The 14,933-nt window shown below is 42.3% G+C and overlaps 1 protein-coding gene across 1 annotated transcript in view; it reads left to right on the top strand.

Annotated features, from left to right (window-relative positions):
- DNAH2 (dynein axonemal heavy chain 2) overlaps nt 1–14,933 on the top strand; it is a 112,617-nt gene that overhangs the window by 13,568 nt on the left and 84,116 nt on the right. The window contains exons 4-10 of the mRNA XM_072399329.1: nt 2,251–2,421; nt 2,882–3,110; nt 5,577–5,687; nt 6,920–7,158; nt 7,838–8,029; nt 12,865–13,022; nt 14,700–14,787. Of these exons, the coding sequence (XP_072255430.1) occupies nt 2,251–2,421; nt 2,882–3,110; nt 5,577–5,687; nt 6,920–7,158; nt 7,838–8,029; nt 12,865–13,022; nt 14,700–14,787 (1,188 nt within the window). The remainder of the gene's footprint in view (nt 1–2,250; nt 2,422–2,881; nt 3,111–5,576; nt 5,688–6,919; nt 7,159–7,837; nt 8,030–12,864; nt 13,023–14,699; nt 14,788–14,933) is intronic.

Genomic DNA, 14,933 nt, shown 5'->3' with positions numbered 1-14,933 from the left:
GGGACGGAGGTAAGCTTTGGAGTAATTGTGAGGCACATTGTGTGGTGCAAACATTCCTTATCGGACAAATTACACCAAAGCTGCACCCTGTACATATATAATTTCCATTTATACACAGAAACAATTTCATACCACCACACTTAAACAAAGTGGTTACAGCAGATGGGAGATTTCCATTTAATCGTTTAGAAATCCTTAAAATTCCCCCATCCCATCTACGTACAGAGAGCAGTGCATTATTCTTCAAATATTGTCATGTAGAGTTAATCTGTATATATATTACTTGAAATGTTCTCAGCACAGTCAGAGGCAGAGAATTCATCATCTGCTTGTATAATAGAGCAAGGAACATTCTCCTATAAAACAGACAGCAGAAAAAAGAATATTCCAAAGACACAGACTGCTGGAGTAAGCATTTGTCAGGACAAGCACAGACAGCGTGAGACGGCGCAAAAAAAGAAGAGAAGAAACCAATTCCTTGTCCCCAGGTGTCAACACAGAGATACTAAGATATAAAGGAGAAAGGTGAAATGCTGGAAATAGATAGATAGATAGATAGATAGATAGATAGATAGATAGATAGATAGATAGATAGAGATAGATAGATAGATAAATAGATAGATAGAATAGATATGGGATAGATAGATAGAAGATGGATAGATAGATAGATAGATAGAATAGATATGGGATAGATAGATAGAAGATGGATAGATAGGGGGATGGATAGGGGGATAGATAGAGAAGGGATCAACAGGAGATAGAGTGATTGGTAATTAGGTACATAAAAGAGATAGATAGATAGATAGATAGATAGATAGATAGATAGATAGATAGATAGATAGATAGATAGATAGTCTATCTATCTAAGTTGAATAGATAGATTGATAAATAGATATGGGATAGATAGGGGAATAGATAGGAGATAGAGTGATTGGTAATTAGGTACATATAAGATAGATAGATGGATAGATAGATAGAAGTTGGATAGATATGGGATAGATGGATAGATATATAGATAGATAGATAGAGGGATTGATAGATACGATAGATAGATAGAGATGGGATCGATAGGAGATAGAGTGCTTCATAATTAGGGACATAAAAGATAGATAGGCCCATGACAGATAATTATAGGGACATATGGGTAAGGCGTTTGATAAGGACGCACACACCAAGTCACTGAGCATTATACGGTTGTGAATGGCATGTATCAGTGTGCGCAGTACATATAACCGGTTACAAGTGCTGACGCAGAGTTTGTTCTGGGTTGTGGGGTCGGGGAGGGAGAATATTGTACTCAGCATCTGGCTCATGTTTTCCTCAGTACAGAACAGATGTTGGCAACATGAAATCATTAGTCTGCAAATGTTCTCGCCTGGAGGCACGAGAGACAATTCTACGCAGCGAATCTCCCATCAGCCCCCTCTGAGCGCCCATCATATCTGTGTATAATCTCCCTCACTCTGCCTGTAGCTGCACACAGACCTCCCATCACTTGGCACCGTCCCATTATGGGCTTCGTATTTTCTTATATAACTGTACAGTTCATTAGCCCTGCCACAGCTTATTACTCCATATGCTTCCCTTCCAGCCATTCTTAGGCCAGACATGGTGACTTATTCCTATGACCCAGGGCCATTTCATCAGGAGCTGACTCTCTAATCTTCTCACAGTCACACACTAATATTATACATTTATAAAGCTCTGACATATACCGCAGTGCTGTACAGAGAACACTGAGCCAGTCCTATCAGTCTCTGTACAGTGGAGCTGACACTCTAATGTCCCCCCAAAGTCACACGGTAATACTATACATTTAAATAGCTCTGACAGGGGAGGTTTACATTTTGGTTTATGGGAAGAAATTTGGAGAAAAGCCGAACAAACATGGGGACACTTTGTGGAAAGAGTCCTGCTGGAAATCAGGTTTAGTAAGCCAATGCTTCAGGGCTGCAAGATTGCAAAGCCACTTAGCCACTGTGCTGCCTCTGCAAATTAAATGTGAAGCAGCAAGTAAATAACAAATAATGTAATGTTCCCACTAACGGATGTTCATTCCTCTTCCACAGACTTAGCTATATGAGAGTCAACCTTAAATGCACCCATAAATGCATCCTACTGTCTGTGACCCCACTAGGGTGACACACCGGTGACAGAGATTTTGTATTCAGCATACAACATGGCATCTTAGCTCACCTGACCTTGTTGGTGTATCTTCTAATATAAATTATATCTGCCTGTGTCTTCCAGAAACCCAACCTCAAGCAAAGGATTGTTCTGAGCCATGTAACTCCAGAAGCCTGGACTCCAGAGGTGGATGATGCATTGGAACGCTTTTCATCAGACGTCAGCCAGGAGGCGCTGTCTGTGTATCTTGACCCTCAAAGCGGACTCCACGCCCAGCCCAGCATGCCAGTTCAGGTACGTAACACCTGGGTCATATAGGGCCCTGATTAATATAGGACTTCATTGGTTTGCCACTAACATGTAGAATAATATTCATAACTTCAGTTGCCTGTGACTCTGAATCTACTAATGATTTCAGCTTGTGATTTTTTAATGAATTTGACCTTTGACTCCAGGTAAAAAAAAAACAAAGGCCCTCGGCAAGCTTAAAAAAATAAAAAGCAACTCGGGCTTTAACACTTACCTTTAATCTGGAGCTGCCCTCGGCTGTACATCTTTTTCACCACAAGATGTCAGCAGTCTTCCAGGTTGAATGAGACATCCAGCCCAGAGGATTGAGTAAATGCAGAGGGTCTAAGGGCTGCCCCCTCGGGAACGAAAATGCTACTGCACCTTGTTATATACTTAAATGTAAATTCTAAAGGATTGGAGGTACACAGGTTGTGTTTAAAACTTTATTTAAACTTTCTTTCAGAATCTGAAGCAGATCCTCTACTTCTTACGCAAACAGCGGACACCCCTACGCCCTGAGAACCTGGAGGAAAACTTGCAGTTTGGCTCTGTAAGAGGGTCCTACACCGCCGCCCTGCTGAGGCTGATGAATGGGATCTATGCTCCCTACATCTTCGGGAACACCAGCTGGCCTGAGAGCATACGCAACAATTTCTCCGCCAACGTCCACCGCTTCCTGGCCGCACTAACAGGTGGACGTCTGCTCCTCCAGCAATAAGCATCAAAGGATGCTATAAACTTGTAACATTGTCTTTAAATGTAAAAATAATCTTTATTGGCACACTGTGGGGAAGCAGTGGTCTCTCTGCAGGGGTTTGATACGCCCCTTGCTGAATCAGAACTTTAACGTCACAATCAGGTTATGATTTCTGTTGATTGGCGAGCTCAGGGAATTATGAGAATCTCTTCAGAGAGACCCCACTAGCCTTTTCTTCTTCTATATACATAAAGAAAATAATGTTAAAGCAGAACTCCAGGCAAATAGTTATATCTTTACATAGAATAAAGATAATACCTGACAAAGGGTTGCATTGCTGCCCACCCTGTACCAAATTATACACAGCTCTGACATACAGCCCAGTCTTGCAGCCTTACAAGTAACACAGGGCTGGGCCCCGCCTTACAAGTAACACAGGGCTGAGCCCCGCCCACAGCTTTTGATTGGACAGTGAAGGAGAAGCAGCAGACTGATGAGCTCATCTTTCTCTTCGCTCTGCTCCTATTAGAAAGTCCCTGGTTATCAAATGAACCCTGCCGTATAAATGATTGAAAGTTTCAGCAACATTCTATGGTGTACAATCAATCACTGGCAATGAAAACAAGATTCACTACCAAAGTACATTCAGTGAATGTCATTGCTTTATTAACAGACCCCCCCTTCGTGATGCATTACCGATTACAGCACGGATTCATCTTTCCAGTTCAGCTTTCCACTCAATCTATATTACCGGCTTTGTTCCAGTATTGTAATAAACCCGTTTCTTTTCCCTCCCTGTGATCTTATTGCGGTCTGTGGCTACAGTATGGTGAAAGCCTCAAACCTCATTCACCCACCCCCCACGCCATAACAAGATTATGGAGAACAAGGAAAGGATTGTTAGATGGTTTTATGGATTTTGTGGAATTATTCTATTTGTGATACTCGCCTAATCTGGGATTCAAGACAAATCAACTCCAAAGCTAAAAAAAGAAATTCAGTACGATGCAAAGAAAATGCATGTTTTCAAAAGATTCACCCAAAATGGACACGTTTCTCACATTGGGCCTTATTTAATAAAGCTTTCCAAGGCTGCTGAACATAGACTATCATGGGAGATCCAGCAAACCTGGAATGGATCTGATCCAGGATGGAAACCATTTGCCCATCATTAGCAAATTACTTTTAAGAAATCTATTCCAGGTTTGCTGAATCACCCAGCTTCATTGATAAACGTTCATCCTCTCCAGCTTGGGAGAGCTTTCAGAATATGAAAGCTCTCTAAGACTGGAGAGGATAGACCAGGGGAGGGCAAACTTTTTCAGTCAGGGGCCACAATCTGGCCGGGCAGACAGGAGAGTGGGTGGGGTTATGCCATCATGACACCACTAAACATGACGTCATGATGGCATAACCCCGCCTACTCTCCTATCGCGCATCTGAGCCTGCGATGGGAAAGTGGGCGGGTTGTGTGCAAGGACACAGCCCGCCCACTTCTACGAGCCGGGATACAAACGGGGGGCGTGTTCCACGGCTCTGGCAGGTGCGCCCCCCAGCGGGGTCCTTCTTCTGACCCTGCTCGAGGTGGCACCAGCCAGAGCCACAGAACACTCAAAGAGCCGGTGAAACAAGCTGATTGAGCTGTAGTTTGCCATGGCTGGGATAGACTATCATGGGTGAACCTGGGAGATCCAGCAAACCTAGAATGGATTTCCTAAAACTAATTTGCTATTATTGGCAAATGTTTTCAGCCTTGGACCAGATCCATTCCTGGCTTGTTGGATCACCTAGCTTCACCCATGATTGTCCATCTTCTCCAGTCTTGGAGAGCTTGAAAAAATAAGGTCTATTGGATTCAATTAAAAAATGTGGGAATAAACTTTTTACTGATGATTCATACATTTTACATTGTGAAATATGTGTTAATATTGGTCTGGTGAAAATATTGAGGGATCTCTAAAGGGTCTAATTATAAAGCAGTGAATCTGATATTCGCTGGAACATTCCCTGGCGGAGGATCTTCCAGGTCCATGTGTTTCAATGGCAGTGATTGATTACCCACCATGGAATGTTTCAGTGAATGTCTGCTTTATACATAGACCCCTTGCTCACTGGTCTGGCTGCGGGTGAATCTGGTCTTTGCTGTCTTGCAGAGCTATTGGAATCTTTTGTGGATGTCAGATGTCTGCATGGTGGTCACGGGGGGGCCACGGTGCCCGTTGGGAAGATGTAGGCATATGACACAAAAAATAATGATTCCCTCAGTTAAGCATGTTAGAAGCTCACAGGGCATTTCTTCATATACAGCAAGAGGTTAAAGAACATCGGCTCAATTCACACAGCCATTGGTTGACTCCACTAACCAATCTCTGCCTTGATCACTTTACTCGTTCCTCCCTAGGAGGAACCAGTCATTCCATGGAACTACAATCACCCTAACCTGTAATCTTTTCCCCCCCAGACACCAGGTACAAGTTACAGGGCCACACTGTCCTCTACATCCCCATTGAGGCCATGAAAGTGGAAGCTGAAGCCGCCATCAAGGACAAAGAGCTGGTGCAGAGACTGGAGAGTGAGTATATGGGTGATATTTAAAGGGTTTTGTGTCTATTTTACCTTTTGAAATAATATTTTTTTAGGTAAATGTGGATTATTTCATATTATTATTGTGCATTCTCACTTTCAGCCAGCAGGTGGTGTTAAAGGCTGCTTTTCACAGTTTCCAGTCTCCTGTTATTTACAGGGAGAACTAAATCTTCCTAAACTCATCTGTTCTGTAGCAGAGCGCCTCCATCTTTGTCCTTCTGGGAATAAGCAGCGGTTCAAACAGGAAACCAGGGACTCTGAGCCCCGCTAATGCAGGATTCATGTGAAACATTGAAGAAGAACATTTTTTAATATGGAAAAATTTGTTTTCTAAAAGTATTTTTTTAATTAAATTGATCATACTAAAATGTACACACATCAGTCATCCCGACCCCTTCTCTTCCCCATAGCTTTCTTTTTCTTTCCCCTATTGTTATCCTTCTGAAGATCAGTTAGGTATGATAAACTTTCTGGCTCTCATTGAAACTTGGCTTTCCTCCTCAAAGACTCTAAACCTGCTCTCTCCTATGGAGGCCTGCACTTCACACATACCCCTAGACCTGGAAACAGAGTGGGGGTGGTGTGGGTCCCATTCTCTCCTCTAACTTTACATACAGAGTCCTTCCTACTCTGCCTCTCTCATTTGGGGAACTTAAAGACAATCAGTCTATGTTGCAATATCTGTATGCAATATCTGTAGATAACCCATGGTGCTAAAAATCCTTTATAATGACAAGAGAAAGGTCATTCTCTAAAGAGGGCTTTATAGTTTTCACTGGGCTAACATTTCTGTTCTGACAAGGAGTAAATACATGATGAAAACAAAAAACACAGCAATCCCTGACAGGTAAAGCTGAACTGTTATATCAATTTAAAGTAAACCTGTGTTTCACCCATGCAGGGGAAGGTGAATATGTAGTATAGCAGTGCCCATTGACAAAGCAAATGTTTAGTTTTAGAGCGGTGATTCCATTTCTGTCCCATTCATGACTGTTTTGGGATGAGTAGTGCATGCCCAGGGAGCAAGGCCTGGACCCTTGCAGTCAGATCAAGCTTACTTCATATGGGTATTACTCTTCCTTTTACTTTTTCCAAGATGTGATCTTGATCTACAGTCCTCATCAAAGTTTCCATTTATGCTCAGATGTGACACTAAGATCGGTTGTTTGTTCCCTTTGACAAATTTTCCTTTAATTTGCCATGTTTCTCCTCCCATAGCTGCCATGGTGCACTGGACCCGCCAGATCAAAGAAGTTCTGAGTGCCCAGGAAGCGGTGGAGATGGGCGAGAGCTCAGGTCCTCTAGAGGAGATTGAATTTTGGAGCGAACGATGCAGCGACCTTTCTGGAATCAGCAAGCAGCTGGATAAGCCGGGGGTCAAACATATCGAACACATCCTGGAGATGGCAAAATCATCCTACGTGGGTCCTTTCCAGAAACTGTCCAAGCAGATCCAGGTGAGAGGAGGCTACTAATTATGGATCTGGGGTTACCAGTCTACCCTTTGGTCCCCAAATCTCTTTCCAAGGTCATTTCACTTAAAGTAGAAATAAATTTAAAAAAAAAACACGCCATTGATAACAGTAAAAAGTGATGGATTGTAACCCTTCAGACCACTGCAAAGGGAAAAAAAATGGTTGGGGATACCCTCTAAGTCTTTTTGACCACAAGGTCCCTTTTTATTGGCTTAACTACTGCCTACTAACATTTTAGGATGGGAATGACCTTAGCTAAGGGAAGGGAATGTAACCTACATATAGGCGATAGTTAAGGCCCAATATACAGCCTGGGCTGGGATTCAATGGGGGCTTGTCAGGGATCAGTTGGAAGACTAACACAGGAACCTGCAGGCACTGCTAGCACAGAGCTAGGGCAAATCATGTTCACTTTAAGGTAACATTTTTTTCCTCCTTGCCTCACTAAGGGAAAGTTGGCTTAACCTACACTTAGCCTGTATTTAAGGCCCAATATACAGCCTGGGCTGGGATTCAATGGGGGCTTGTCCAGGATCAATTGGAAGACTATCACAGGAACCTGCAGACACTGCTACAACACTATATAAATATATAAAAAATATAGATATAATTTTTCCTCTTTGTATATCTAAATGAACCCAATGTTTTTCCTTTCTTCTAGGACGGGTCTGTCCAGGCTCAGTCTAACCTCCGCTTTCTATCCATACTGAAAGGACCTTTTGAAGAACTGATGTCCTTGAAGCTGAAAGACATTCCTGATAAATTCCCTCGTCTCCTCAGCCTTGTCCGTATCATCTGGGTCAACTCACCCTATTACAATACCCGGGAGCGCCTTACCTCACTATTTCGCAAGGTAAATAGAAAATCCATTGTGCTTTTCTTCATATTGCTCTGTATGATCAGCCATAACTGGGCTTATGTGATTCTATAAATATTTAGTTTTATATTGTCAAAAAGATGCAGGCTATCCCTGGTGGACTTATAATTGCTTCCTGATGTAGGTTTGCTCCAAACCTAAGCTCAAGCCTTCCCTTTAATCTTGCACAGTTGTACCCACTCCTCTCTTGTACTAAAAATGCTTAGTTTGATTTTACTGGACTCAGGGAGGGGTTTCTGACAATGTGAATTAGAAGCTGCAGCAAGTATGATATGGCCGGCCTTATTTCCTGTTGAAAGACATCTAGCATCATGTAGATGTTGTTCTTCAACTTGACTGTCCCTGGTCCACCTCTTTCATTAATGTGGACATAACCTAGGGCAGTCTGCATACCGCTTATCAAGACAGTCCTCTGTTTTAGCCCACTACATGCATAAGGGCCCTCACTCTTTCATTAATGTGGACATAACCTAGGGCAGTCTGCATACCGCTTATCAAGACAGTCCTCTGTTTTAGCCCACTACATGCATAAGGGCCCTCAGGAGAAGCACTGGTAATGTTTCCAAGGAGCAACCTTAAAGAACGCTGGTCTCCAACCTCTCCATACAAAAACACAAAGACCCAGTGATCACACCACCAGAACAGGACTTAAGGAAAATGTAAACTGTAAACTGTCCAAGAGAAAATTAACCCAATTTTTTAGAAATTTCCTCTTAATTCCTGTTGATGAAATTTTATGAATCCCAGAAGAGTGGAGGCCTCAAAGGTAGGCCAACCCCAAAACAATAGCCAAAGGTTAGGAATGAGAAGCCCCACAAGCTCATATGGGTGTGCTGGTTAGGCCCATAAATGTTTGACTATGAAGTATACATAATATGACACAGGGAACACTGGAAGCAACAGGAGGCACAAGTGACACAGAGATAACTACAGACACAGAGGAACACTGGAACAGCACAGGGGAATAGGCTGGGAAACAACAGACTGGACCACAAGGGGTTAACACAGGAGCTGGACAGGGAAAGCACTGAACTAACCAACAGGTGTAGAGGAAATGCTCAGCAGAGCTAGGGGACTCGGCACTAGTGGAGACACGTTGCATGATCGCTGAGCGCTGTGTCTAAGCCAGCTAAATAAACTAGGGCGAATAAGAGGTGATTTCCTGATTGGCCGGTGGGAAGTTAAAATCTTTAAATCTGACAGTTAAATCTGGAAGAGCAGGCACGCCCAGGGTCAGAACTGCAGGCATGCCCAGGAGAGAGGCACTTTTAGCAAGGACGAGGTAAGTGTGACACTCACATCACCACCGTCTCCTGTAAAAGATGAAGGTCAGAGGAAGGAACCATTGAGGTCACCTCTGAAGGTCCTAAAGATCAACACCTTCAGATGTAACTATTTTCTGTTAAACTTTTAATAGCCAAAAACTTGTGAAGGTTCTAATTGTAAAGGTTCTAATTGTAAAGGTTCTAATTGTGAAGGTTCTACTTAAACAGTTTTATGTGCAACCTGGCTTCCTTAGTAGTGGTTTGATTACTATTGGAAAAAAATAAAGATTTTCCACAATTTAGGAAGTTTTTCGGATTTGTCCAATGTTTCCCTGTACTCCATATATAAATATAGTCCTAGTTGTCATGAGCCTTTAGCTTGGTGAGATAGCTAGCCTCCCTTTTGGCCACCCTGCACATGTGCCTACTGTGAAGTATGATTCCATTTTAATCAACAATATGGCATTATCCAGCGCTGATAGTAAGTCCCATAGGAAGGAATCACAAGCCAAACAATTACACTAAGCAGCAGTTCAATATGATCAGCCTGCAATATTAGCAAGAGTGTCACAGCGACTGCCAGGCAACGCCATCCTACCCCTTACTAAGCAAGTCGGGAACAGCAGTGCCCCCTTTTGGGAACCAGAAGAAAAAAATTCCTTCTTTGTCAACTCGATTACCATCTTTGTTGGGTTCTTTCCTCATGATTTTTCTGTCATCAGACTCAAACTTAATAAAGAGAGGGAAATATTTGGCATCAGATGCAAACCCTAGTTGTGTACCAATGGCTGGAAGGACGACGAGGAAGAACACAAGGCTGGTCTTTGTCGATCAGTGCCCTCAGCCCTGTGATTATCTCAGTTGCACCCTAACAACACTGCATATAAATAGTGAAATGTCAAGATACTGATTACAGCAAAGAGCACTAGTCATGTGCCTAGGGCCTGGATGAGGAAGGGAGGGAAAGGACGATCAGACGGATGAGTGTCCCTTCACTGCTAATAAAATTCAGTTTTTTGATGAGCTGTTCCCATGGCCCCTCGATCGTTTTTGTGTCACTTCATTCAGCAGCATAGACATTATGAAATGCCAATATACAGTTTGCATTCTGAACATCTATCCACCTGCCTAAGGCCATAGAGGCTTCAAATGAATGACTAATCGCTTCGATTCTGGTGTTTGTCTCGCTGTTTTTGCCGTCATGGATCTTATATTCCATTGCTGTTTTCATTGTCAGGATGCAGATTGCAGCCATGAAGTCTAATCAGTTGCCTGGGGCAAGAACCTGAGTGACTCTTCCCTGTTAATGAGTTAGTATTTATTTTCATCTATTAACAAACTAAAGCCCAAACTCCAGCTTATATTTTTAAGCAGTTACAGCATCTTTTTTTTTCATCATAAAAGCTTATGAATAAAAGCTGACCATTGTAGTCACCCAGGCACCAAACCCCTTATGTCACTTATGGCAGGCAGCTTGGCTGATCTATAAAGGCAAGCGAAATCAAAAAGGAATTCATATACTAAAAGCGTTCATTACCAGTATTACCCCCATACATTACCAGAACATAACATGTATTGCTATAGTGAACCTTTTTTTCTTCTCAAATATTTTTTATTGGATATTAAAGAGAGATATACATAGAAACTGGAACAGTATTTTCAAAAATAAAACAAAGAGGACATAGGAACAGAGAGAAACAATAAAAGTTCAGGTGAACGTCTCTTCCAGGCAGATAAAGTCTGAGGGCTCAGGGACATAATAGTAGGTGTCCCTTGGAGACATGTGAAGAGATTGGAGAATTGACAGTTTTCAGGAAAGCGTTCAAAAGGAGTCCCAGAGGAGAGCTAATGTGAAGAGGTCCGTAAACATCCATGGTATGGAATGTCTACTCAGACCAAGGCCCAGAATAGCAAAAAATACCAAGCAATTAAAAAAAAAACTTTGGCTACGTACACACGTGCAAAAAGACTGCATAATGCATGAACAAGGTGTTGTACATACAGCACCATTCTGCTCTATTGAGAGGGGAGAACAATGGAGTGGCACCCCACTGTGCTCTCTCCCCTTCAATCCCATTAAGATCGTTGCTCATTTGTCCTCAATGGATTCGCCAGGGAGCACTGTACACACGCCAGACTCTCGTCTGATATCATTATTGGAAGAGAATCATCTGACTTGGTAAAAAAAATACACCCCCAGCCGCTCACTCCACTCCTCCAATGACCTACTAATGACTTTCTCACTCATAACCTCATCACACGCACAGATACAAGACTTTTCTAGAGCTGCCCCAACTCTCTGGAATGGTCTTCCTCATCCTTTTTGGCTTGCTCCTACTTTCTCCTCATTTAAAAGAGCGCTCAAAACCCATTTTTTTCCTTACTTACCCAACTTCTTCTGTCTTTTGAAACTGTCACTACTTCCCACCACTTCATATCTCCCCTCCTATTGTGTGCTACTTCTCCCACCTCCTAGATTCGAGGCAGGGTCCTCTCCTTCTGTGTTACTGTCTGTATGTGTTTTTCATTTGCAACCCCTATGTACAGCGCTGCATAATATGTTGGCGCTATATAAATCCTGTTTATTATTATTATTATTAATAATAATATTAATAATCATCATCATCATCTGACGTGTGTACATAGCCCAAGAATAGAGGGGGAAAAAAGAAGGAAGAAAGGTAGGTTAAAAACGGGTCAAGGAAAAGTCAGTAAGCACTAAATGTTATAAGAACAATAAAATATGACCAGAAGAGGATGAGCGGAACCTGTTAAACCAGGGAGTCCAAATCAACATGAACTTGGGGCCAGGCTTCCATTGAGTTGAGCTGAATGTTTTTCCATCACCATAGTCCAGGAAACGCGCCTCTTGACCTCTGAAAAACGTATAGAAGAGGAGAACCAGGCCCCAGTTATTGTTTGTTGAGCTGCAGTCAGAACATGAATTAGGAGTCTAAATTGGTTACCAATCAGTGATTATGGTCTCAGATTAAGCAAGTGCCACTTCTGGTCTCTTTGTAATTTAGTGGGGGAATAGAGAGGCCAGCAACCTATAAACTTTAGACCAAAATTGTGACACCCTGGGGCATTGCCACCAAATGTGCATAAATGTACCACGTTATTGGCGACCACAGGGGTGAAGTACTCAGATTAAATTTGGAGAGTCTGGTCAGCTACTATAGTGGGCCTTTATGAATTTCATATAAGTTTGTTATACTCTATCTTCATGTTCTTGTTAATAATATTAATATTACATATACTTGAATTTGTATTCTATTAAGCTGCATACATACTTCCATCAAAATAATACCTTCTTAGTCTGTAACTTTAGCAGCGTTCCTTTATTCTCCTGGAACACTGTGTCCCTTCAGGGCATCCACATTGTCATTCCTTCATTGCAAGGTCTTCTTTACAAGAAGTAGGGACCATGTTTGCACTCCTTAACATGGTTGTTCATAGTTGATATCTGATGCACGTTCTGTACTTTCCATGAGATGTACCTACAAGACATAAGATACCTATTCTTTTTTTTGTTTTATTTTTCAGATCAGCAATGAATTGATCCGCCTCTGCAGCCGCGAGATTTCCCTTGATCACATCTTCGACGGGTACATCGCCTCTAGTCGCCGGGTGTTAAACGACTGTATCCTGTGCTGCACGGCTTGGAAGGAGCAGTATATGAGAGTCACACAGGTGCATCAGAGGTGAGTACAACACATTGTGGGCGGTCTAGAGGGAAATGTACACACTTCAGTTCTCGCAAAGCTAATATTTCAGCTAAATACATTATAGATGCATTAAAACATAAATGCATTTACATCTTACAGTTTGCTTTTGTTAGAAAGCAGCAACAACCAAAAATCAAAGAGCCTGTCTTCTGCCAGCATGTTGTAGTTTTTTGTGTGGAAGTAGTGGTCTCTCTGCAAATGTGCCTTACATTTGTATCAGTTGGATGATGAAGAACATTCCTTACATTGGTGATCAGTGGGATAAAAAATACCCCATACGTTTGTGGTCAGCGGGATAAAGTATACCCCATACATTATTATTACACAGTATTTATATAGCGTCATCATATTATGCAGCGCTGTACAAAGTCCATAGTCAAGTCACTAACTGTTCCTCAAAGGAGCTCACAATCTAATGTCCCTACTATAGTCATATGTCATTAATGTAGTCTAAGGTCAATTAAGGGGAAAGCCAATTAACCTAACTGCATGTTTTTGGGAGGAAACCGGAGTACGCGGAGGAAACCCACGCAGACCCCGGGGGAACCTGCAAACTCCATGTAGATAGCGTCCTAGCTGGGATTCAAACCTAGGACCTAGCGCTGCAAAGACCAGAGTGCTAACCCCTGAGCCACCCTGCTGCCACATTGGTGGTCAGTGGGATAAAGTATACCCCAAACATTGGTAGTCAGTGCAATAAAGAATACCCCATACATTGGTGGTCAGTGGGATAAAGAATGCCACATACATTGGTGGTGAGTGGGATAAAGAATACCCCATACAATGGTGGTCAGTGGAATAAGGAATACCCTATACATTGGTGGTCAGTGAGATGAATAATACCGCATACATTGGTGGTCAGTGGGATAAATAATACCGCATACATTGGTGGTCAGTGGGATAAAGAATACCCCATACATTGGTAGTAAGTAGGTAAAAGAATACCCTAAACATTGATGGTCAGTGGGATAAAGAATACCCTATTGGTGGTCAGTGGTATAAAGAATACCCCATACATTGGTGGTCAGTGGTATAAGAATACCCTATACATTGGTGGTCAGTGGCATAAAAAATACCCCATACATTGGTGGTCAGTGGTATAAGAATACCCTATACTTTGGTGGTCATTGGCATAAAGAATACCCCATACATTGATGGTAAGTGGAATAAAGAACAGCCCATACATTGGGGGTTAGTTGGATAAAGAATACCCCATACATTGGTGGTCACTGGGTAAAAGAATACCCCATACATTGATGGTCAGTGGGAATAAGAATACCCTATTGGGGGTCGGTGGGATAAAGAATAGCCCATACATTGGAGGTCAGTGGGAAGAAAATTATCCTCATACATGGTGGTTATTTGGAGGGAAAATGCTCCATACATTGGTGGTCAGTGGGATAAGGAGATGAAAGCAGGTTTGGTTGGATTATTTTTAAAAGTTGTGATGTACTGACTCTACCATATGATAAAGCATTGTGAAGAATGTGCAGTTTTTTTTCGGTTTCAATCAGAGAATGAAGTCTTTGGCAATGTCCATTATGATGTGTTACATTTCACAGTGCAATCCACTGACAGCTCTTCCCTGTGTGACACGGAGGACAATGCTGTGCAGCCAGTCAGTCCTCACTCATGATTTCATTTTTTTTTAAGGTTTTCCGATTCTGGATGGGTTTTGGATCAAACAAGTATTTTTGCACAAGTGGACGCCTTTATACAACGCTGCAAAGATCTACTGGAGGTATGAACATGACCCCTTTATAAATTCTTGTAATTTATGTTAGAGCTGCAATTCTCTATGTTATCACAAAAACAGAAGATGGGGTGGGGTATAAGCCTGTCCCTCCTCCTGCAGGGTGACACAGACAGAAGGGAGCTATGAGTCTG

The sequence above is a fragment of the Pyxicephalus adspersus genome, chromosome 2 (genome assembly GCF_032062135.1).
Source record: "Pyxicephalus adspersus chromosome 2, UCB_Pads_2.0, whole genome shotgun sequence".
Taxonomy (NCBI): domain Eukaryota; kingdom Metazoa; phylum Chordata; class Amphibia; order Anura; family Pyxicephalidae; genus Pyxicephalus; species Pyxicephalus adspersus.
The sequence above is the reverse complement of the archived record's forward strand: the minus strand, read 5'-3'. Positions and strand labels throughout refer to the sequence as shown.